A 20,697-nucleotide genomic window follows, 5' to 3' on the forward strand; every position below is an offset into this window, starting at 1 on the left:
ATCCCCTCTTCACCGTCTGGTAATCACGTGACTGAGGGCAAGTCGTTTGACCTCTCTGAACCGGTTTGCTCAGGTATAGCAGGATGCAAGTTCCAGTTGCATCAGCCTATTGGGGAGATTTAAGTTGATTCCTAGAAATCACCCATCTGTTTATTCCCTGTCACACCGTGAGCCCTCAGCAAAGGTTGATTTTGGCCACCCGGCTCCTAGCCTTGTTCAGACAGGTGTGCAGAGCGATAGGGATGTCCTCTGCCCTGTGGCTTCTGTCCTTCGCAGCCAGTGGAATCAGCTACCCCGATGCCCGGACGGCTTTTTTCCTCCCAAGAGAAAATTGAGATCAAAGTCATGAGGCTAAAACTGCTATCACAGGAGAGACAGACATTGATATGTCAAGTTCAGCTTGTGAGCCCTGTTGATTCAGTGACAAGTGGAGAAGGCAGTTGAGTGAGCTGAGCGTTGGAGCGTCTGCCCTGTGCCAGCCACTGCTCCAGGCTCCGGGACACGGGTGACACGAGTGGCGGCCCTGCCCTCCAGGAGGTCACATGTCACTGGGTGAGACTGGCAGCCTAGGGCCTCTCCTCTTCCTGCAGGAGCGGATCTCCATGGGCTGGCTTGAGAGCTTCACCATCCAGCACGCACCAGAGGCCGTGGGGCAAGAGCTGTGGAGTGATTCCTGAGGCTGAGCCCCAGTCCCTGCGCTCTTCAGCTTAGGTGTGGCTGGGGGACAGAGAGAAGCGGGCGTGTGTGCATAGGCGCGCGCGCACACACACACACACACACACACACACACACACACGAGCCATAATAAAATAGAAAGCCTCAGGAAATGAAAGGGCAGATAAGATCAAAGGCAGCATTTCCTGTGTCTGGGGGGCGAAGGAGCCGTGTGCCAGTGACCAGGATTCAGACCCACAGGTGTGGGAGACATGGGGCGGGTGCCACCCACGAGCCCGGTTACAGTGAGCCCAGCGGTGTCAAGCATCCTGTCAGCATTAGTGGAAGAAGTACCAGCTGAAAATGGGGAAGGCAGAAAAGGTGACTTTCTCCTCAGGTACCTGAACGTTTGCCAGGGATTCCGACCAGGAATGGCTGGATCCAGGTGCCCGTGCAAGCTCGCTGGGAGTGTGTCTCTCTCCCTCTGCAGCCCACCGTCCTCAACACACCCCCTCACACTCAGGCCAAGTCTCCCCAGCTCGGCAACGTCTGTCCTAGCGGTTAACTCCAGGGGAAAGGAATTCTGGTTTCTCCTGGTTCCCACAAAAATCTCAGAAATGACTCTCTGGGTTTCTGCTTTTTGCTCCTGAGCAACGCTTCCCCTGCCCCTCCCTTGCCCCAGCTCTTCTGTTTTTAATAACTGTTAGCCCCTGCCCGGCCTGTGCTGGCGCAGTGGATAAAATGTCGACCTGGAACCCTGAGGTCGCCATTTCAGAACCCCGGGCTTGCCCGGTCAAGGCACATACGAGAAGCAGCTACTATGAGTTGATTCTTCCTGTGTTCTCTCCCTTCTCTCCTCTCCCCTCTCTCTAAAATAAAGTAATAAATGTTAGCATCTGCCCTTAGCAGAAAGCATTGCTGGAAACAGTTGAGGATAGGTTGGTTTTCTCCCACTTTCTCTGGTAGCTAGAGAGCTGGCACCCCCCCCCCAAATATATATATATATTATATATATATGTATATATATTATGTATATGTATATATATTATATAGGTATATATAATGTATATGTATGTATAATATATGTATATATATTATATATGTATATATATTATATATATGTATGCATATATATAATATATGTGTGTGTATACATAAGGTCTACCGGAAAGTTCTGTCCATTTTTGGAATAAAACAAAATACAAATTTTTCTTACCATCAATAAACTTTATTAAATAATATAATTGCCATTATTGTTAATATTTTCTTGCCAGCGTGAGGGCAATTTATATATCCCATTTTTGAAAAATGTTTTATCTTTTGATGTGAAAAATTGAACCAGTGCTTGTTTGATATCTTCTTCATTTTTGAATTTTTTGCCCTTCAAAAAATTTTGTAAGGACAAAAACAAGTGATAGTCGGAGGGTGCTAATTCTGGGGAATATGGTGGATGCGACAGACACGCTTCTGTAGCATTTCTTCCTTGTTGAAATTCGTAAAAATTACAGTGGCGTAAATGAACTTTATCAGTAGCCATGGGTACACTATCGCTTCACACATAAGACTAACGTGAATCAACTTTGTTTTAGTTAATTTGCTATGTCACTATGTATACATTAAGTGATAAAAATAGAGGCACACATGCAACAAATAAACTTGCTTACATGTCGAAACTTGTTGTGATAGAAACGGACAGAACTTTCCGGTAGACCTTATATATACACACATATATTTGTATAGTTGCATATGTTTGCATATATATTTTTATAGCTGCATATATTTGTCTATATAATATTTGTAGAGCACTATTAATGTCCTCTGAAACCTCTACAAATTTCCTCTCTTGATCATCAAAAATTCCATTGACTGGACCTGACCAGGTGGTAGCACAGTGGATAAAGTGTCGGACTGGGATGCAGAGGACCCAGGTTCGAGACCCCGTGAAACCTCTACAAATTTCCTCTCTTGATCATCAAAAATTCCATTGACTGGACCTGACCAGGTGGTAGCACAGTGGATAAAGTGTCGGACTGGGATGCAGAGGACCCAGGTTCGAGACCCCGAGGTCGCCAGCTTGAGCACGGGTTCATCTGGTTTGAGCAAAGCTCACCAGCTTGGATCCAAGGTCGCTGGCTTGAGCAAGGGGTTACTTGGTCTGCTGAAGGCCCACGGTCAAGGCACATATGAGGAAGCAATCAGTGAACTAAGGTGTCTCAATGAAAAACTGATGATTGATGCTTCTCATCTTTCTCTGTTCCTGTCTGTCTGTCTTTATCTATTCCTCTCTCTGTGTCTCTGTATGTAAAAAAAAAAAAAATCTCATTGACCGGGAGGATTTATCCATTTGACAGATGATGAAACTAAGGCCCACAGGGGCGGCCCTGGGGTCATAAGGTAGGCGGTGCAGAACCAGGTCCACGCTTCTTTCAACTCACGTGCTCCCCACTCCCTCCCTGTGCCAGGGCTGGGCCTGGTTTGGGGGGTGGGGGTAAAGGAGCTAAGCTCTTAAAAGGAGCTCGGTGATTCTAAGCCCGCTGGTCCCTGCTGCAAAAGCTGGTCAGAGGCTTTAGAGCCCATTAAAGTGTATTCTGATCAGAAACACCCCCGTGGAATTCAAAATCGAACAGAATGACCAGGTCCTCCCTATTGCTTTTAAGACAGAATGGTTTACAGTCGAGTTAGAAAAGCTAAAGGTGTGTTTTGAAAATGAAAGGCTAGGCTCTGCAGCTCCTGGGTCAGAGCACCAGTCTTACAGGAACGAAAGGCTGGGGTGAAGAGACAGCAGGGCTGGCTCCTTGGTCTCTTGGAGAGCACGTTGACACGGCCATCAGAGTGGACGGACACGTGGTCAGTTACTACAGGACTGAATTTTTATTACAGTTGCTGCTTCAGCTTGTGTTGACGTGGCCACTCCTGTGGTAGAGATCTCAGCTAAGCCTGGGTAGAGGGGTAAGAGCGGGTAGAGACTTATCAGAAGAGGAAGAGCAGAAGCTCCAAGCTAACGTTTGGATGTCTCCCTCATTCAGTGATGGCTTATTTCTGCCTTCGTTTTACCGATGCCGTGTCACACACCCCACTCTACCCTGGCCCCAGCCGAAGGCAGCCGTCCCTTCTCTGAACCCAGGTCACCTTTTATGCAGGGATTTGTGTCTTTACGCCTCGGGTCGGGACACTTGTTGGCTTTGCCACCTCTGATGAACTATTGGCTCCTTAAGGATAGTGATCATGCCTTGTCCTTCTGTCCCTCAAAACAGCTGGACTGTATCCAATACATTGTTAATGCCTACTTTTACTTGTGGAACGAATGTTGGCTAAACAGGTTTAAAGAAAAAAAAAAAAAACAGGTCTCACCATGAACAAAACAAAAAACAGGTGTCCTTCCTTTAACAATGAAAATATGTTAACTCATCAAGCGCGTTTTGCTGTAGCTGCCGGTAGCCTCAAGGTGCCTCAGTGTCCAGCTGCTGTCGCCCTGTGTGGGGGGAAGGGCGGGAACGCAGTAGACACACTATGTGGCTGGTAGGGCTCACGAGGAATCCTGGTGTCTTGGTCCTGGTTGCGGTATGGGGGTGGGTTGCAGTCCAGCCCCGGCCCCCCCAGCGCCTGGTCCCTCCCTCTCTGCCCTGCCACCCTGCACACCCTGCATGGGGTTTGGTGTGTGCTCCCTCTTCCTGGGACCATGAAGTCTGTGAGCCCCGCGTGGGCAGGGACCCAGCCTCCGGCGCTCACATCCCCATGCCCTGGTGCCGTGCAGGTCCAGGGGGCCGTGGTCGGGAGGGTGTCTGCACAGGCTGGTCGCTGTCTCAGAGCCACGGAGCCGCGTCCAGAGGAGGAAGCCGGCGGAGTTCTGGTATCGTTGCTGCAGCTGGTGTTGTGAATCAGGCCGACGAGCAGCGCATCCTCTTACCCGGCTATTTCACGACACCAGGGTTGCATCATACCCATCCTCTCCAGGCAAGCCTCGTGGGACCAGGCGGACAAGGACCTGGGGACAGGGTGGGGCAGGGCGGGCTGTGTGACAGGTTGTTCTGTTGAGCGAGCAGGATCTCGGTCAGACTGCTCCTCAGGACCCGCTGGGGAGCTTTCCAGAAATGCTGATGCTGGCTGTCCGCCCTCCTCCGCCCCAGGTCCACAGACCCTCCCGTGTGGGGCCTCCTCCGCCCCAGGTCCACAGACCCTCCCGTGTGGGGCCTCCTCCGCCCCAGGTCCACAGACCCTCCCGTGTGGGGCCTCCTCCGCCCCAGGTCCACAGACCCTCCCGTGTGGGGCCTCCTCCGCCCCAGGTCCACAGACCCTCCCGTGTGGGGCCTCCTCCGCCCCAGGTCCACAGACCCTCCCGTGTGGGGCCGGGGAGTCGGCTCGCAGTAGGTGTTGCAGTGTGATGCTCAGAGCCGTGTGCAGCCGGGGCTGAGCCCCAGGCTCCTTGCTGGGGCTGTCGTCCTTGCTGAGGGTTGCCGTAGCCCCTCCCAGCCCTCCCGACCCCATTCCTTCTCCTTGTCCTGCTCACCGCCCCACAGCTGACCCCCAGCAGCTTTCCAGAAACACCCCAGGACAAAGGCCAGGCGCCTTGGCCTGGCATGAGAGGCCCTCTCTCCAGGTTTCCCCACTCAGAAGTGGTGCCGTCATTTCCACCATAGCGTCCTCCCTGTCCCCTTCTCTGCACCCCTGCCCTGCACGGATTAATGGGCTGTTCACCAGCTCTCCTTCGGAAGACGTCTTCGCTCCCCCTACTTCTCACCACTGCCTCCCGCAGCTGCTCCCCTGGCCTCTCACCATCACACACCTGCCCTGGCCCCCGACCAGTCTTGCCTGACCTTGCCCCCCTCAGTCTGTTCCCCACACGGTGTCCAAAGAGCTTTGAAAAAATATAAATCTGACCATCACATTATATAGGACATGGAACTTCCTGGTTTAGAAGTCCCAATGTTCCCCTTTCCAGAATGTCTGAGAACCCATCTCCTAGGTTCCTCTGTTCCAGCCCTACCTGCTTCCTTATACCACATCACACTCCTGTCACAGGGCCTTTGCACATGCTCTTTCCTCTGTCTGGAACCCCTAGATTCTTACCTGTTTGTATATGGGTGGCTTCTTGTTGTTGGGCTCAGCTCAAATTTCTCATTCTCAGAGGGACCTGAGTGTCCCCCCCACAAAAAAAACCCCAAAACAAACAAACTTGATTTCTTCATAGCACTTTCACTAAATGTATAATGACTGATCGTTTATTTATTGTGTCTCTCGCTAGAATGTGAGCCCCGGGAGGGCAGGGCTGTCATCTGTTCCCCATGGTGCCTGTGGCCCAGCACAGAGCGTGCTGTGCAGTCGGCGTTGAATAAATGTGTGTGAGTGAGCAACACTCGGATCCCTTTCACCTCACCTCCCACCCTTCCCTCCCCCCACCCCCACTCACCTCTCCCTTTGCACCAACAACACAGCACCGTTCCCAAACCCCGTGCCCCAGAGTCCCCTCCCTTCACGCCCCCTCCCCCTCCCCACTCCCCTGTCTCTCCGGGCCGCCCCCTCCTCCACCTGTCTGTCTGCCAGGCTAGGCTGTGAGTCTCAGGGCCTGGTACACGGAGGGGGGGGGGTTGCAGCACGGCCCCCGTCCTCAACATTTCGGTGCCCTGTGTCTAGGGTTGTCACTTCTACGGAGTGTCCTGACGCTGAGTCTCTCCAGTGCCTTTGCGGCCTCTGTCCCCTGGCCCTCTGAGAATGGGGGGATGACGCACAGGACCCCCAAGCCGCTCAACGAGGGGCTGGCACTGGGCAGATGAGCCATAACTCACCCAGGTGTGGCTGCCATTCTCATTTTGCTGCTGAGAAAGTCGAGGCCCACTGAGGTCAGGTGGCTTGCTCAGAGTCACACTGAAACAGAACTGAGGTGGAGCCCGACACCCCCTGCGGCCCCGTCACTGGGCTTTGCTCAGTCAAGTACATCCCACTGAGTCCTGGGTCTCAGGCCTGATGGGCCCTGGGCCCCCTGGAGGATCCCATCCACTTGTAGGGATCCTCTTTCCTGAGGTCTGTGCCTTGGCACAAGGTGTTCTTACAGTCCCTCAGCTTGTCCTATGGGGGAGCTCTTGGAGGGGTCCTGCATATACCCCTCCGTCCCCAGAGAGATGGGGGGGGGCAGGGAACGCTCCCGTAAGGGGCACTGTTCCCCTCCAGGGCTGGAAGGGACCTTGGAGCTGACCTGGCCCCGGTATTGTGGAGAGGAAGACAAGGTCACCCAGGGTCACCCCGCAAATCTGTGCCCCCGCCCCGCCCAGGGCCCGGTGCCCCTGGAAACCAGCCCTCGCTCCTTCCTCTCCTGAGATCCTAATCAGGAATTTTCCACAGCTTCCCCAGGGACCCAGTGTGTAGGAATGGCTTAAGGGGACGTTGGCAGCCTTGATTCTCACCGGTCAGGTGGCAGTTTCAGAGCAAGGAGGCGATAAGATCTGCCCGAGGCCCCTAATGAGTAACAGCTCTCCCCACCCCACTGACGAGGAAAGTAGAACATTGACCATAATTGGGGTCCTTGTCCTGGAGTCCTCGCTCTGAGCCTTACCCCCTCTGGCAGCTGTCATGGGGGTTGGGGACACACTGCTGTAGAAGCCTCTCTGAGGACGGGCTGGAACTCCTGGGAAGGGGGGAGGCAAGCCTGTGAGTCTTTAAGAGGAGCCCCTGAGAAGCCTTTTTAAAAAATGAACACATCAGGGAAACACAGGAACTTTGCACCTAGTTTCACAGTGATCACAGCCTTTCAGCCTGAGCTCATCACCATGCCTGGCTGACCTTGGAGGAGCCCAAGGAGCTGCCACTCGCACGACCCCCACTTGGGGTGAGTCTCTCTGCCGAGGGCTCCTACGGCAACTGCTCTGTGCCCTCTTTGGGCGGGTCCCCTTTGTCACTGACACCAGTATTTATTGAGGGCCTACTCCACGTTCCCCAGCTGCTTGGGATCATCAGTGAACATGATGGGCACGACCTGTGCCCCTGTGGGCCGGCCTTCTAGCAAGGTGCAGGAAATGTATGTTCTCCTTCCCAGAAAGAGGCACTCGGATACAAGAACTTTCCTACAATTTTGTGGGGCACCTGGACTCCAGTTTAAACACCCTCGTCTTAGAGGGTGACTCCCTAACACCGGTTGCTGCTCTAACACAGTCTGAGCATTTCCGATGCCCCTTGCTGCCTGGCGCTACTGCTGGGCACACCTGTCCAGGGCCCTCAGGGCCAGGAGCGAGGGGACAGCGTTAGTCTCCAGGCTCCTGTGAAGGTCCTCAGTCCACAAGTGCTGACTCACTGTTGGAGACCACAGAGTCCCAAGGACTCAGCATCACAGAGCTGGTCTCCTGGGGGCCTGTGTGAGCTCTGAGCACCGAGGGTGAGAGGCAGGGGACAGAGGGGGAGAGAATGTGTCCCTCCCAAGGGTGGCCGGAGCCTGAGCATAAGCCAAGCTCGGATGCCGGGAACTGGGGGTGGCCTTGAGACCTCAACACCTACCTCATCTTCCAAGACTCTGACCAGGGGCTGTGCTGTCCCTGATGGTCCCCGCCCTGTCCTTCTCTCAGAGTCCTCTCTCCCAGAGTCCTTTCTCCCACTGCTGCCCTCACCGCACAGCTCGCCTGGCCTCTGTCCACGCCCGTTTCCCCCACTAACTCAGCAGCACACAAGCGTGCGGGCACCAGTGCCCACTATGGTTCCCTGCTCCTGTCGCCACCCATGGCATGTTGAGTGGGCATTAAATGTTTGTTGGGCCTGACCAGGCGGTGGCACAGTGGTCACAGCGTCGGACTAGGATGCGGAGGACTCACGTTCGAGACCCCAAGGTCACCAGCTTGAGCGCGAGCTCATCTGGTTTGAGCAAGGCTCACCAGCTTGGGTCCAAGGTCGCTGGCTCAAGCAAGGGGTCAATCGATCTGCGATAGCCCCCGGTCAAGGCACATATAAGAAATCAATCAATGAACAACTAAGGAATCGCAACGAAGAGTTGATTGTTTCTCATCTCTCTCCCTTCCTGTCTGTCTGTCCCTATCTGTCCCTCTCTCGGACTCTGTCTCTCCCTCAAGAAAAAAAAAAGTTGGATGAATGGCTAAAATAGCAAAACCCAGGGAGATCAGCGGTTCTTCTGTGAGCCACCAGGACACCCTTGCCTGGGTAGCAGACAGAAGTGAGCGTGCCGGGCGTGCAGCAGGGTGGGCTCCTGGGGTCGGCACCTCTGGGGACCAGGGAGAGAGGCAGGACTGAGCAGCGGATGGCAGGCTGCTGTGTAGACACAAAGCCTCAGCCGGCCCGGGAGCTCAGCAGCTGGGGCGGCCCCTCACAGCTGGGGCGGGGCACCAGGCCTTTCCACCCGGCCCTCCGGTCCCCGACTGGCCGCTATCTCGGCGATCACATGGTGGGCAGGACGGCGACGGGCACGTGCTCTGCCTCCCACCCTGTCCAGGGACCCTGCTCACCAGCCGTGGGCGGTTTGGGCCAACCTCCCTGCCTCCTCTCAGCAGCAGGCCCAGCCTATAAAGCCACCCTGAGTGTCCCCGCCGACCCTGGCCCCCTCCCCTGACTCCCAGAGCCACAATGGCAGAGCTGCCGGCGTCTGAGGCGCCTGGGGACACCAGTGTGTGCAGTGGACGCTTCACCATCAGCACACTGCTGGGGGGCGACGAGCCCCTACCGCCGGCCGCATACGACACCAGCCACCCTACCCACCTGACCCATGGCAGCACCTTATACATGCGAACCTTCGGCTACAACACCATTGACGTGGTACCGGCCTACGAGCACTATGCCAACAGCACCCTTCCCGGTGAGCCCCGCAAGGTCCGGCCCACGCTGGCGGACCTGCACTCCTTCCTTAAGGTAAGCATCGTCTCAGCCTGGCCACTTCCCTGCTGTGTGACCTTGGCCTAGTTACTTAACCTCTCTGAGCCTCAGCTCTGTCACTTATATCATCAAGATAAGTGTCTTCCTTATGCACTGAGAGGCCCAGATGAAATGTGGACATGGGAGCTGTGAAGCTCTGGACTCACATTGTCACATTCACTGTCCAGTCCCTGGCAAGCCAATCAAGCAAGCGAGGGCTGCCTAGAGAGATAATGAGCTCTTCGTCAGTGGAAGCATGCAAACAGAAGTTGCACATACCGGAAAGAGATGAAGAGAGGAGAGGGAGGTCTGCATCAGAGAAGAGGCTTGCCAGGCTGGCTGCCTGGAAGGCTGGACGGTGGGGGGCAGGGGGCTGCGAGCTGCACTGTTACGACCCCTGCCTGCCTCACCTGCGGTCTCTGGGCTCCCAGCAGGAAGGCAGCCACCTGCACGCCCTGGCCTCTGACAGCCGGCCCAGCCACGAGATGACGGACGGGCTGGTGGAGGATGAGGCAGGCACCAGCAGCGAGAAGAACTCAGGGGAGCCCGTGCGCTTTGGCTGGGTCAAGGGGGTGATGGTGAGTGGGGTGTGGGCAGGGTGTTCAGGAATGAGAGTGAGGGGACGGAACTCCATCCAGCCTCAGCTCTGACTCTCAGGCCTTAGTGGCCAGAGCAGACCCAAGGCCTATCCGGGGCCTCAATTTCCCTATCTGCATAGTGACCTCAAATTTTCCGGTTTTGTATTACCCCCTAAACTCCATTTACCCTCCAGAATGAGAATGGGCCCTGGGGAAGATCTCTGATTGGCTAATCACTTGTCCTGCGACTTTGGACAAGTTATTTAACCTGTGCCTCAGTTTCCTCCTCTGTGAAAGTGATGGATATTAACAGAATGAAGGGATGTATGTCAAGTGCTTGGAGAAATGCCTGCCTTGGAGTTTTAAGAGGAAACTGTGTTTCCCTCAAAAGGCCGCCAGGTGGCAGCACTAAACACGAACCCCACAAATGTGTTTTTCTCATTTTCCACGATGGGAAGGGGAAGGTTTGCTGTAGTGGAGGGCACCAGTAAGTCTCCAGAGAGCACAGTCAAGTGAACTTGGCTTTGGAAGCCATTGTAGGACTTTATAGAGGCAATTGCTTGAGATTTAAGAGAAAGCTGTATAGTCTTGCTCTGGGAGGCAGTAACTTCTGAACTTCCCTCTGCCAAACTGTCTTCTGGCTGCGCCGGCATGTTCCCGGCTGCGCGGAGATGAAGCCCTAACCTGAGGCTCATCTCGAGATCCTGGATCTCCCTCCCGCACTGGGGTAGCCAGCGCCCAGCGTGGCCCGTTCTGTATTTCAGAGCTGATGGGGGGGGGGGGGGGCTTAGAAATCCTCCACGTGCCCCCTCCCAACCTAAGACTTGTGTGGGCCAGTCCTTCCCGCGGGGAATGTCAGCCTTAGCCCAGGCCTCTAATTCGGCTTTAAATTTGGAAGCTGAGGTCACCGCAACCCAAGGCCGGATTTCTGCCTGTGTGCAGGGCACTGGGGCATTGGCTCAGCTAGTTCGCTGCGTCCCCCGCCCCCGCCAGGCCCAGGCCCTTGAGCTTGGAGTAGGCAGGGGTGCAGGTGCTTGCCGCCCGTCCTCAGGCCTCCACGGGAGGGCGGGAAAGCAGGTGGGAGGGGAGGGTCTCTGGCCTCCAGAGGGGCATTAAAGTGGGTAAAGCAGCAAAAGGACCCAGGTGTCCCCTAGGCCTCGGTGCCCGATGCCATGCCCTGACTTGTGCACTTGGCCTTGGGGTACCCTGCCACCCCCAGGTGGCCTCTGACCCCGCTCTCCTCCCAGATCCGTTGCATGCTCAATATCTGGGGCGTGATCCTCTACCTGCGGCTCCCGTGGATTACGGCCCAGGCGGGCATTGGTGAGTGCCGCCCTTGGGCTGCGGAGACCCGAGGCCCCTGCAGTGACAGAGGTCAGGGTGGTGTGGCAGAGGAGCAGGGGTGTGGAGTCAGCAGGCCTGAGGAGTCCCTGGCTGTGTTTACACTCAGCAAGTCACTTAAACCTCGTAGAGCCAATGTCTCCTACGGAGCGGCCAGGTTAGAAACTGGCAGTCTGGACAAACCAGTATTTAGCTGGCTCTGTACCACACTGTGTGACCTTGGACAAGTTTCTTAACCTCTCTGAGCTTTGGTTTCCTCACTAGTAAAGGGGGGGGGGGAGTAATAATTGTCTCTAAATCACAGACCTATTGTGGGGCTTCTGTGATGCAGTTGAACAGCCCAGGACTTGGCACCCAGAGGTGCTCATTCAGTAAATATAAATAAAATAAAAATTATCTTTTATTATTTTTATTACTAAAGAAGGGCACCTTCTCTTCCACACCTATGGGTCCTTTACATGTTGACTCTCCAGCTCCCTGACTATTCAGGATAGAGCAGGAGGTAGACAGAGACCCATTGTTCGGATGAGCAAACAGAGACTCAGAGAAGGGAAGTGACTTAAGTTACATGGCGAAGCAGCTGGCTCCTGACCTGGGAAATGCTCCAGCTGAGACCTGGGGTGAACACATGCCTGCCCACCCCCACAGTCCTGACCTGGATCATCATCCTGCTCTCGGTCATGGTGACCTCCATCACGGGCCTCTCCATCTCCGCCATCTCCACCAACGGCAAGGTCAAGTCAGGTGGGACCCGCCCCCCTCCCACCTCCTCTTGTGGCGGGTCCCCGGGTCTTCACCCTGGGAATGGGTTTCTGAACTGTGCTCCCCCAGCCAGACTGGACACCCAGGCTGCTCCTTCTGGTTCCGCGTGAGGGTTTGGGGCAGGCTGTGCACCCTCACGGCCCTGCCTGGGTGACCTCCTGTGCCCTGGGCCCCGTGGCACCTGGGGTCACCCTCCCAGCCTCAGCTTCTGCCCGCCCTAGTCCACTGCAGCCAGCTGACTCCTCCGGTTTCGTGGCTCCTGGCTCTGTCCCCAATAGGTGGCACCTACTTCCTCATCTCCCGGAGTCTTGGCCCAGAGCTAGGGGGCTCCATCGGCCTCATTTTCGCTTTTGCCAACGCCGTGGGTGTCGCCATGCACACCGTGGGCTTCGCGGAGACGGTGCGGGACCTGCTCCAGGTGAGGCTCACAGCCACAGGCTGGGACCAAGGCCACAGTCTGATTGCTGAAGGTGACCACGACAATCCCATCAGAGAAAGACCGTTCCCAGAAATCCCCGTCTGGGGTGCGTGTTGCCTCCAGGGCCGAACTGTCCGGGCCCTTCAGTAGCCGCTTTGGAGGGGAAGTGTTTGGGTGCCTGTTTGCCCGGGAGAGGACGCCCAGAAATGTGGCGAATCCAGGTGGGGGGCTGTCCAGGGGGCAGCACGCAGCCTGGCCCATTCCCCTCCCCAGGAGAACGGCGCACCCATCGTGGACCCCACCAACGACATCCGAATCATCGGCGTGGTCACCGTCACCGTGCTGCTGGCCATTTCCCTGGCCGGCATGGAGTGGGAGTCCAAGGTGAGGACAGGTGTGGGAGAGGGGTCGTGGGAGTGTCGCGTGGGGAAGGGGGAGTCGGGAGACCGGGGGCTGCTCCTGGTTCTGCCTCTTCTGAGCCGCCTGAGCAAGGCTTGGCGGTCTGCTGCCGCGACAGAGCCCACGGAGGGGCCTTCGACCAGAGTCATTCATTTCTGTCCCCTGGAACAGCCTAGGTGTCTCTGGTTGCTGGAGCTCAGGGGCCCAGACTCCTTCCATCCTGTGGCCTCTCCAACCCTGGGGTGTGACCCGCATCCACCCGGTCCATGACGGCCACAACCAGAGATATCCCTTCTGCTCTTTCCCATCGTCCAGAACTTGGTCTCATGGCCACACCCAGCGGCAGGGGCGCTGGGGGAAGGTAGTCTTCATTTGAACCCCTATCCAGCCAACAACCAGAGAGGAGGACAGACGCTGAGCCACAGCTGGTCTCTCCACCACCTCTCCTCTCTGCCCCGCATGCTAACCTCCGGCCACGCCGGCCTCCTCGCTGCCCCTTGAGTGCGCCAAGCTTCTGCTCCCTCCTCCTCCTCCTTCAGGACCCTTGAAGACACCTTTCCAGACCACCCTGCTAAAGTGGCCCCCAACCCAGTCCCCATCACAACCCGGCTCTTACTCTGGATTCATGGCCCCTGCCCGTCAGCCAGACAAGGGCCTTGTGATATTGTCAACTCCTAGGAGAGAGCCTGCAGCGTGCTGGTGACGAATGAATGGATGGATGAATGAGTGAGAGTCGGGGGCCTTGGGCAGCTTCTTCTCTGCTGCGGTGCCCTGAGGAGGTGGGGGCCAGGCCATCTGACCTCTGGGTCCTTTGCCTCTAGGCCCAGGTGCTATTCTTCCTGGTCATCATGGTCTCTTTTGCTAATTACTTGGTGGGGACGCTGATTCCCCCATCTGAGGACAAGGCCGCCAAAGGCTTCTTCAGCTACCGGGGTACGTGCAGCTGGGGACCCCTGCCCACCCATCTGGCCCACCCTGTGGGGACCGGGAGGGTGGGAACCCCTACTTCCTGGCCGGGAGCTGCCATCGGAGTCCCCTGCCTTTCCCACTGGGCCCAGTGAGGGGGCAAAGCCCTCCAGGCGGCTCTGACGCAGGCCTCGGTTTCCTAGGGGACATTTTTGTCCAGAACTTGGTGCCCGACTGGCGGGGCCCAGACGGCAGCTTCTTCGGGATGTTCTCCATCTTCTTCCCCTCGGCCACCGGCATCCTGGCCGGGGCCAACATCTCCGGGGACCTCAAGGTGAGAGGCACGCTCATCCCTCCCTCTTCCTGGCCCGATCCACCGGGACCTCCCTTGGGACACTGAGCCGGGCACTGAGACCAAAGGGCCAGAACTGCTCAAAATCCGGTCCAGTCCAACTCAACCCAATCCACGCCAATCCAGGTCAATGCCATTCACTCCGTTCAAGTCTCAGGCTGTGGGTTGGCACCAGCGACACTGTAGGCCTTGAGGGTCACGCATCTGTGTGCAGCTAAGGGTCAGAGACATGCAAGGTGTTCAGTACATGTATGTTGAGTGAATAGCAGAGAATCGTAGCAACTGAGAAGTGTGAGAGCGGGCGTACAGAGCGCGTGGTGTGGGGGAGACGGAGGAGCCCGTCGGCAGCGGCAGCGGCAGCGGCTGCGGCAGAACTTCTGCACAGAGGTGTGGCTGGACCTGGGCTTTGAAAGGTGCCAAAGCTGGTGAAGTCTGTGCTGGCCGGGGGATCAGAGGAGTCGGCGTGCGAGGGGGGTGGAGGGCGAGGAGCCTGGCCCGGAGCTGGCCGCCCTCCAGCTGCAGTCCCGCTGCAGAGGTGCCCCCACCAGCCTTCCCTAGCGTATGGTAATGAAAGCGCACAGGAGACGACCTTGAACCTGGGCCCTAGGGGTGCACGGGGAGGCGGGGAAGTCAGAGAGCAGCCACCCTTGCCCGGCTCCTCTCCCATCCCTGGGGAGGGGCCAGCAGAGGCCTGGCAGGGTCCACCTGCCCTGAGGTCCCTGCAGCGGTCAGATGGTGCTCAGACAGCCGGGTTTCCTCCCTGCAGCGGTCAGATGGTGCTCAGACAGCCGGGTTTCCTCCCTGCAGTGGTCAGATGGTGCTCAGACAGCCGGGTTTCCTCCCGGCCCCGTTACAGACCATCACGGCCCGGGGATTCATCTAGATGCTTCATCAAGCTTCTTAGGTTACAGCTGGCCTGGTGTCCTGGCATCCGGGCCAGCAGCTGTCTCAGAGCTGAGTGGCGGGGGCACCTCCCCTCTGTCCTGAATGCTTTCAAGCCCAAAAGGGGCACTGGCCTCCTGGATCCGGCCCACTGCCCATCCCGCGGGACAGCCTGTCCTCAGCAGAGGGGCAGTTCCTTCCCTTAATGCAGACTTTATGCAAGGTGCTTAAAACCCCTCTGGGCCTCAGCTTACCCAACTGTCAAATGGGGCTAACATAGCCCCCCCACCACTTCATAGGACAGGAAGTGAGGCTTCAACATGCTAATTTACATGAAGTGCTCAGAATAGCGCCCAGCACAGAGGAAGCGCTAAAGACTGGCTGTCAAGGTCATCGTCACGGTTACCACGCGTCCTGCATGGCGCTTCCGGGAAGCCGGAAGGGCTCCGGCCACCATCACCCCCATGTCACAGAGCAGCCAGCCAAGCTCAGAGGGGGGCTGGCCACACACACCGGTGGCAGAGGGTGCAAGCTGCTAGAAGACAGGCCTCAATTTATCGCAACAGTGTTGTCATTCAGGAGACTGTTTTGAGCACAGACCAGGCACAGAGCTGGTTGGAGTTCCTCTCTCCACTTTGGGCTCCCAGGGCCCTGGATGTGGTCTCAGCCCCGGGCCCTTAGTTGTGGCCTGTCCTCCTCTTTGTGTCCTCACGTGCACACGTCCTCTGTCTGTGCCACCCGCAGCCTCAGACAAGGGCAGGGCTGGCCGGAGGCCCGGAGGCCGCCTGACGCCCTCCCTCCCAATGTCCCCCAGGACCCTGCTATCGCCATCCCCAAGGGGACACTCATGGCCATTTTCTGGACCACTGTCTCCTACCTGGCCATCTCAGCCACCATCGGTAAGTGGGTCCCAGGAGGGGTTGGCTCTCTTAACAGGGAGAGCTGGGCTGGGAGGACTTCGCAACCCCAGGAGGCAGAGCCTTGGACCTTATTTGGAGGCCACCTTGGTGGTGACCAGAGTGTCTTCATGGAAAGGGTGTCAGACCAGGCTCTTCAGTCCCTTTAGATCTGAGGTTACCGATTCAAGGGTGTGAAAATACTACAGGACGAATCGTGTTCCGAATATAGTGGTAATAATGACAATGATGGTGATGGTGATGGTGGAGGCGACACTACCAGCTGACGGCCCGGCCCTTTATTTGCCTTATCACATTTAATCCGGGCACTGCCATTTCCACCATGTCACAGAGGAGAAAACAAGGGCTCAGAGAAGTTCAGTGACCTGCCCAAGGTCACACAGCCACTGAGTGGAAGAGCTGGGCTTTGAACCCAGGCCTGCGCTACTGACATTTGCCTCTCACTGAGATCCTCACAGGTGTTCTTGCTCCGTGTGAGGTAAGCAACTCACAGGTGGCCCAGGGACATGGCCCAGGTCATAGCCAGTCAGGGTCTGCGGCCCAGGCCTCCACTTTGAGGAGGACATTGTGACCTTAAGTAGGTCGCTTAAGCTCGCTGTGACCCTGTAGCAAGACAACACAGTAACAGCGGGTCCTCAGCCAGGTACTCCGCACGTGCCGGTGCATCAGACGTGCTGCGTGTTCACTAACCTCGCTGTCTCGGTTGTTGTTATCACATCGTTGTTATTACATCGTGAAGGGAGAGCGGCGTCTCCCCCTCTGCAGGGGTGGCCATGTCTGGGGGTGGGACGAGGGCAGCGAGGAGGGGAGGGGTAGCCCGCCCCACGCCCTCTTTCCTCCTCAGGCTCCTGTGTGGTTCGTGACGCCTCCGGGGACCTGAATGACACGGTGACCCCCGGCTTGGGCGCCTGCGAGGGGCTGGCCTGCGGCTACGGCTGGAACTTCACCGAGTGCTCCCAGCAGCACCGCTGCCACTACGGCCTCATCAACTACTACCAGGTACCCGTGGCCTGGCCGGGAAGCCGGCCCCGCCTGGCGCAGGACAGACATGGGCTGGGGGCTGGGTCCCAGGCTTGGGGGAAAGCGGCTAGGTGGGGGTCCCTTGTGCCCGGTCCCTGCCTCATGGCACTGGGGCCCCAGGGGATGGTTGTGGACTTAGATAGAGGCGTTAGGACTCAACTCTTGCCGGCAAAGGGGACCGGGGTGCCCCAGGAGGGGGTTCGGGCCCATCCCCCACCGTGCAGGCCCTGAGCCCCGTGTCCCTGCAGACCATGAGCATGGTGTCAGGCTTCGCACCCCTGATCACGGCCGGCATCTTCGGGGCCACCCTGTCCTCGGCCCTGGCCTGCCTCGTCTCTGCCGCCAAAGTCTTCCAGGTGAGGCTGCGGAGGGGTAGGGGCCCAGGCGCGAGGGTCCCCGGAGCACCTGCCTTTCCCGCCAACTCTCCCCTGGGCAGCCTGGCACCCGGCCTGCCTTCCCGCCGTCCACCCCAAGGCCGTCCACCCCTCTCCTTGGGCCCTCCTGTCTTCCTGGTGATGCCGTCCACCCCTCTCCTTGGGCCCTCCTGTCTTCCTGGTGAGGTGGGAGGGCGGCCAGATCACTCCCATCTGACAGAGGCAGAAGCCAGGACCCAGACGGAGCCGAGCCCTTCTGAGGTCGGGGGAAGCAAGCAGAGACTCGGGGCGGGAGGCGGCAGGGGAGGGGGCCCAACTGGGGGCTGAGCGCTGCGTCCTGTGCCCGCAGTGCCTGTGCGAGGACAAGCTGTACCCACTGATCGGCTTCTTTGGCAAAGGCTACGGCAGGAACAACGAGCCGGTGCGTGGCTACCTGCTGGCCTACGCCATCGCGGTGGCCTTCATCATCATTGGTGAGCGGCCGCGCAGGGGCCTGGCCTCTCCTGGCCAGGAGGGTGGGGGGGCATGAGACAGGGCTCCTCTCCCTCCCGCTCACTTCTGTGCCCAGGAGGGCCTGGCAGGTCGTGGGCAATCGGTGAATAACTCGAGAGAGTGAGGCCCTAGCGGGAAGGAGACTTTGGGAGTCCTGTAGCCCCTGCCCTTCCCCGGACCCCAGACAGGGTGTAGACCACACTGTGCCCGGCAGGTGAACCGTCCTATTTTGTCAGGAGGGGCCCTCTCTGCTTTCTCTCGTACTGCATTCCTGTCTCCTGGCAGCTGGGAGCCCTCCCCACCCCACCCCTGTCTGAATTAGCCCCCAGGACACACCTATGGAGCCCAGGACAAGCTGATGGTCCCCGTAGGAGCTGACACGAGCAGCGAGATCAGTATCTCTGTAGGTGTGTTACTAGACAAACTTCATTTCTCAGGCCGTGAGCTGCTAAATCTCTCGGGCTTCAAAGTAGGGAGGCCCTAGGAGGAAGGACCCAGTTCCTCAGTTAGAGTGACCTTCGAGCCTGGCTTTGCCATGTGCCAGCCGTGTGACCTTGGACAAACCATTTCACCGCCCTGAGCCTCTGTTTCCTCATCTGCAACATAGGAACAATAGTGCATGGCTGGCGTGTCGCAGATGGGCAGGAAGAGCCTGTAGTATACGAGTACACAAATGTGCACACACACGCATGTGCATTCCCATATGAGTGCTCTCCTGCGGGCGTGCTCCCTAGAACTTCCTGATTTCTTAGCCAACGAGGCAGGACTTGCTGGAGGAGAGGTGGCCATGGAGAGCAAAGGCAGCGGCCGTGGCACAGCATGGTGGCTCCCTGGCCCCTGCCCCCCAGGCAGGAAGAGGGCAGGGTCGGCCGCCGGAGGTCCTGTGGCCCAGCCACCGACGAATCCCTGCTGCTCAGGCAGAATCACCCACCTGTGGGACCCACCCTAACGGTCTGGCCACTTCGCTCAGGGGAACGTCTCCAGACACTACACCCTCCTGGGTCCTGAACCAGATCAGGAGGCAGCAGGGCCACGCCCGCGGGGTGGAGACCTCGAGTCAGGCCTGGCATCCTGACCCCTCTCTGTTTCCTGCTCACCCTGCAGTCCACCCTGACTTGGGTTGGACGTCTTTTTATCTGGTGGGTTCTGACTGAACCTCGGAGTGAGGATATGATCTCCGAAGCTCTGGGGCAGGGTTCTTGCAGCCATTCAGTGGAGTCACGTACAGACGGAAGGCGCTTGTCTCGTTTTGGGCTCCCCCCAGAAGCAGGGCCCCGGACGGACTTCGCATGCTCAAGTTTGCCCGAGGGTGCAGGGCGCAGGGAGATGGGGACCCGGGGACCCGAAGGAGCTGGTTCCAAGCGGGTTTCCACTGTGGGTGGGACTGCGATACGGCCTCAGGGTTTCAGACCAGAGCCGAGTGCCCTGGGTCACCTTGTGAAATGGATTTCTTCCTGGAATTTGGGGTCACACAAACCCGTGACTGCCCCTATCCTCGGTCACCCCCTCGCCTGGTGGGATCGACTCTCCCACTGCTCTCTAGCTCCCTAAGAGCTGGCAGTTTCCAGTTTTCAAAACATCGGCCCTGTGAGTGTCACAGAGTGACGGGTCCATTTCACAGATGAGAGGGTTGAGACTCGCGGAGCCTCAGAGGCCTGTCTGGGGGGTCCCCACCCTTTGAGGGAGGTGGCAGGTGGCTCCTTGGCAGAGTTGGCCCAACAGACCGCCCTCTCTCTCCCTGGGTCCCTGAAGCCGAGCTGAACACCATCGCCCCCATCATCTCCAACTTCTTCCTGTGCTCCTACGCCCTCATCAACTTCAGCTGCTTCCACGCCTCCATCACCAACTCGCCAGGCAAGCGGCTCCTCCCGAGAGGCGGGAGGAGAGGGGGAAGGGAGGAGAGGGGGAAGGGAGGAGAGGGGGAAGGGAGGAGAGGGGGAAGGGAGGAGAGGGGGAAGGGAGGCGGCACTTTGGGAGGGGGGTGGAGGCGGGCAGTGAGAGGCGTGGATGCAGGTGGACAGACCGAGGTCACCTCTCACAGCAAAACTGATGCAAGGCGCTGTTCAAATAATAACAGTCGGAGCTGTGCTTTATCGAGCACTTGCAGCTAACACTGTCCCTGGGTCCGTGTCCGCACACAGCGAGCGTGCAGAGATTTTTTTCCTGCGCCTTCCTCTGCCAGTTTTACCGGAGTCAGTTGTCTGACTCCGCAGAGGAGGAAGAGAATTGCCCAGGGTCACCCACAGGGCTGCTGCAGGCTGGACATTGCACAGCGCTAGGGGCCACCAGTCACAGATGTCATAGCTTTGTGTTTATTATGAACAGTTTCTGGCAGATGGCAGTAAAGAGTCTTGAGAAAGACTCTTTCTAATTAGCCCCAAATTGCTGATGGGCTGGTCGCCGGGCTGCCTCCTCCATAGACAACGGCCTGTGGTGCCCCAGAGGGGTGCCACGGAGCGGCTGTCCCTAGAGGAGGCCCCGGCAGGGCCTGCGGTGTGGCCAGGCAGACTCACCTCCTTCCCCTCCACCCCCCGGGTCTGCAGCAGCCACGGGAGCCCGTGCCGTTGCTGACACTGGCCGTCTTGTGGCTGTATTTGGCCAGAGCTGTACGCCTCCTCCTTGGTGGCGCCTGTCACCGTGGCCGAATGCCAGCCACGGTGGGCGCGTGGTGCCCCCAGAGCCCCCAGGCCCAGCCCCAGGAGGCAGGTTGGGCGGGCGGGCGTGGGCACAGCCCAGCAGTGCGGGCCCAGGACAGCGGAGC

The 20,697-nt window shown here is 57.9% G+C and overlaps 1 protein-coding gene across 2 annotated transcripts in view; it reads left to right on the forward strand.

The window, feature by feature from the left end:
- The first annotated feature begins 9,184 nt into the window (after nucleotides 1-9,184).
- SLC12A3 (solute carrier family 12 member 3) overlaps nucleotides 9,185-20,697 on the forward strand; it is a 31,922-nt gene continuing 20,409 nt past the window's right edge. The window contains exons 1-13 of one of the 2 annotated variants that reach the window (XM_066349341.1): nucleotides 9,185-9,492; nucleotides 9,927-10,073; nucleotides 11,321-11,396; nucleotides 12,063-12,158; nucleotides 12,455-12,594; nucleotides 12,868-12,978; nucleotides 13,815-13,926; nucleotides 14,103-14,233; nucleotides 15,948-16,032; nucleotides 16,895-17,049; nucleotides 17,319-17,426; nucleotides 17,794-17,917; nucleotides 19,689-19,790. In XM_066349341.1, coding sequence (XP_066205438.1) covers nucleotides 9,211-9,492; nucleotides 9,927-10,073; nucleotides 11,321-11,396; nucleotides 12,063-12,158; nucleotides 12,455-12,594; nucleotides 12,868-12,978; nucleotides 13,815-13,926; nucleotides 14,103-14,233; nucleotides 15,948-16,032; nucleotides 16,895-17,049; nucleotides 17,319-17,426; nucleotides 17,794-17,917; nucleotides 19,689-19,790 — 1,669 coding nt within the window. In that variant the 5' untranslated portion in view covers nucleotides 9,185-9,210. The remainder of the gene's footprint in view (nucleotides 9,493-9,926; nucleotides 10,074-11,320; nucleotides 11,397-12,062; nucleotides 12,159-12,454; nucleotides 12,595-12,867; nucleotides 12,979-13,814; nucleotides 13,927-14,102; nucleotides 14,234-15,947; nucleotides 16,033-16,894; nucleotides 17,050-17,318; nucleotides 17,427-17,793; nucleotides 17,918-19,688; nucleotides 19,791-20,697) is intronic. The other variant, XM_066349342.1, reaches the window with a different exon arrangement.

The sequence above is a fragment of the Saccopteryx leptura genome, chromosome 9 (assembly GCF_036850995.1).
Source record: "Saccopteryx leptura isolate mSacLep1 chromosome 9, mSacLep1_pri_phased_curated, whole genome shotgun sequence".
Taxonomy (NCBI): Eukaryota; Metazoa; Chordata; class Mammalia; order Chiroptera; family Emballonuridae; genus Saccopteryx; species Saccopteryx leptura.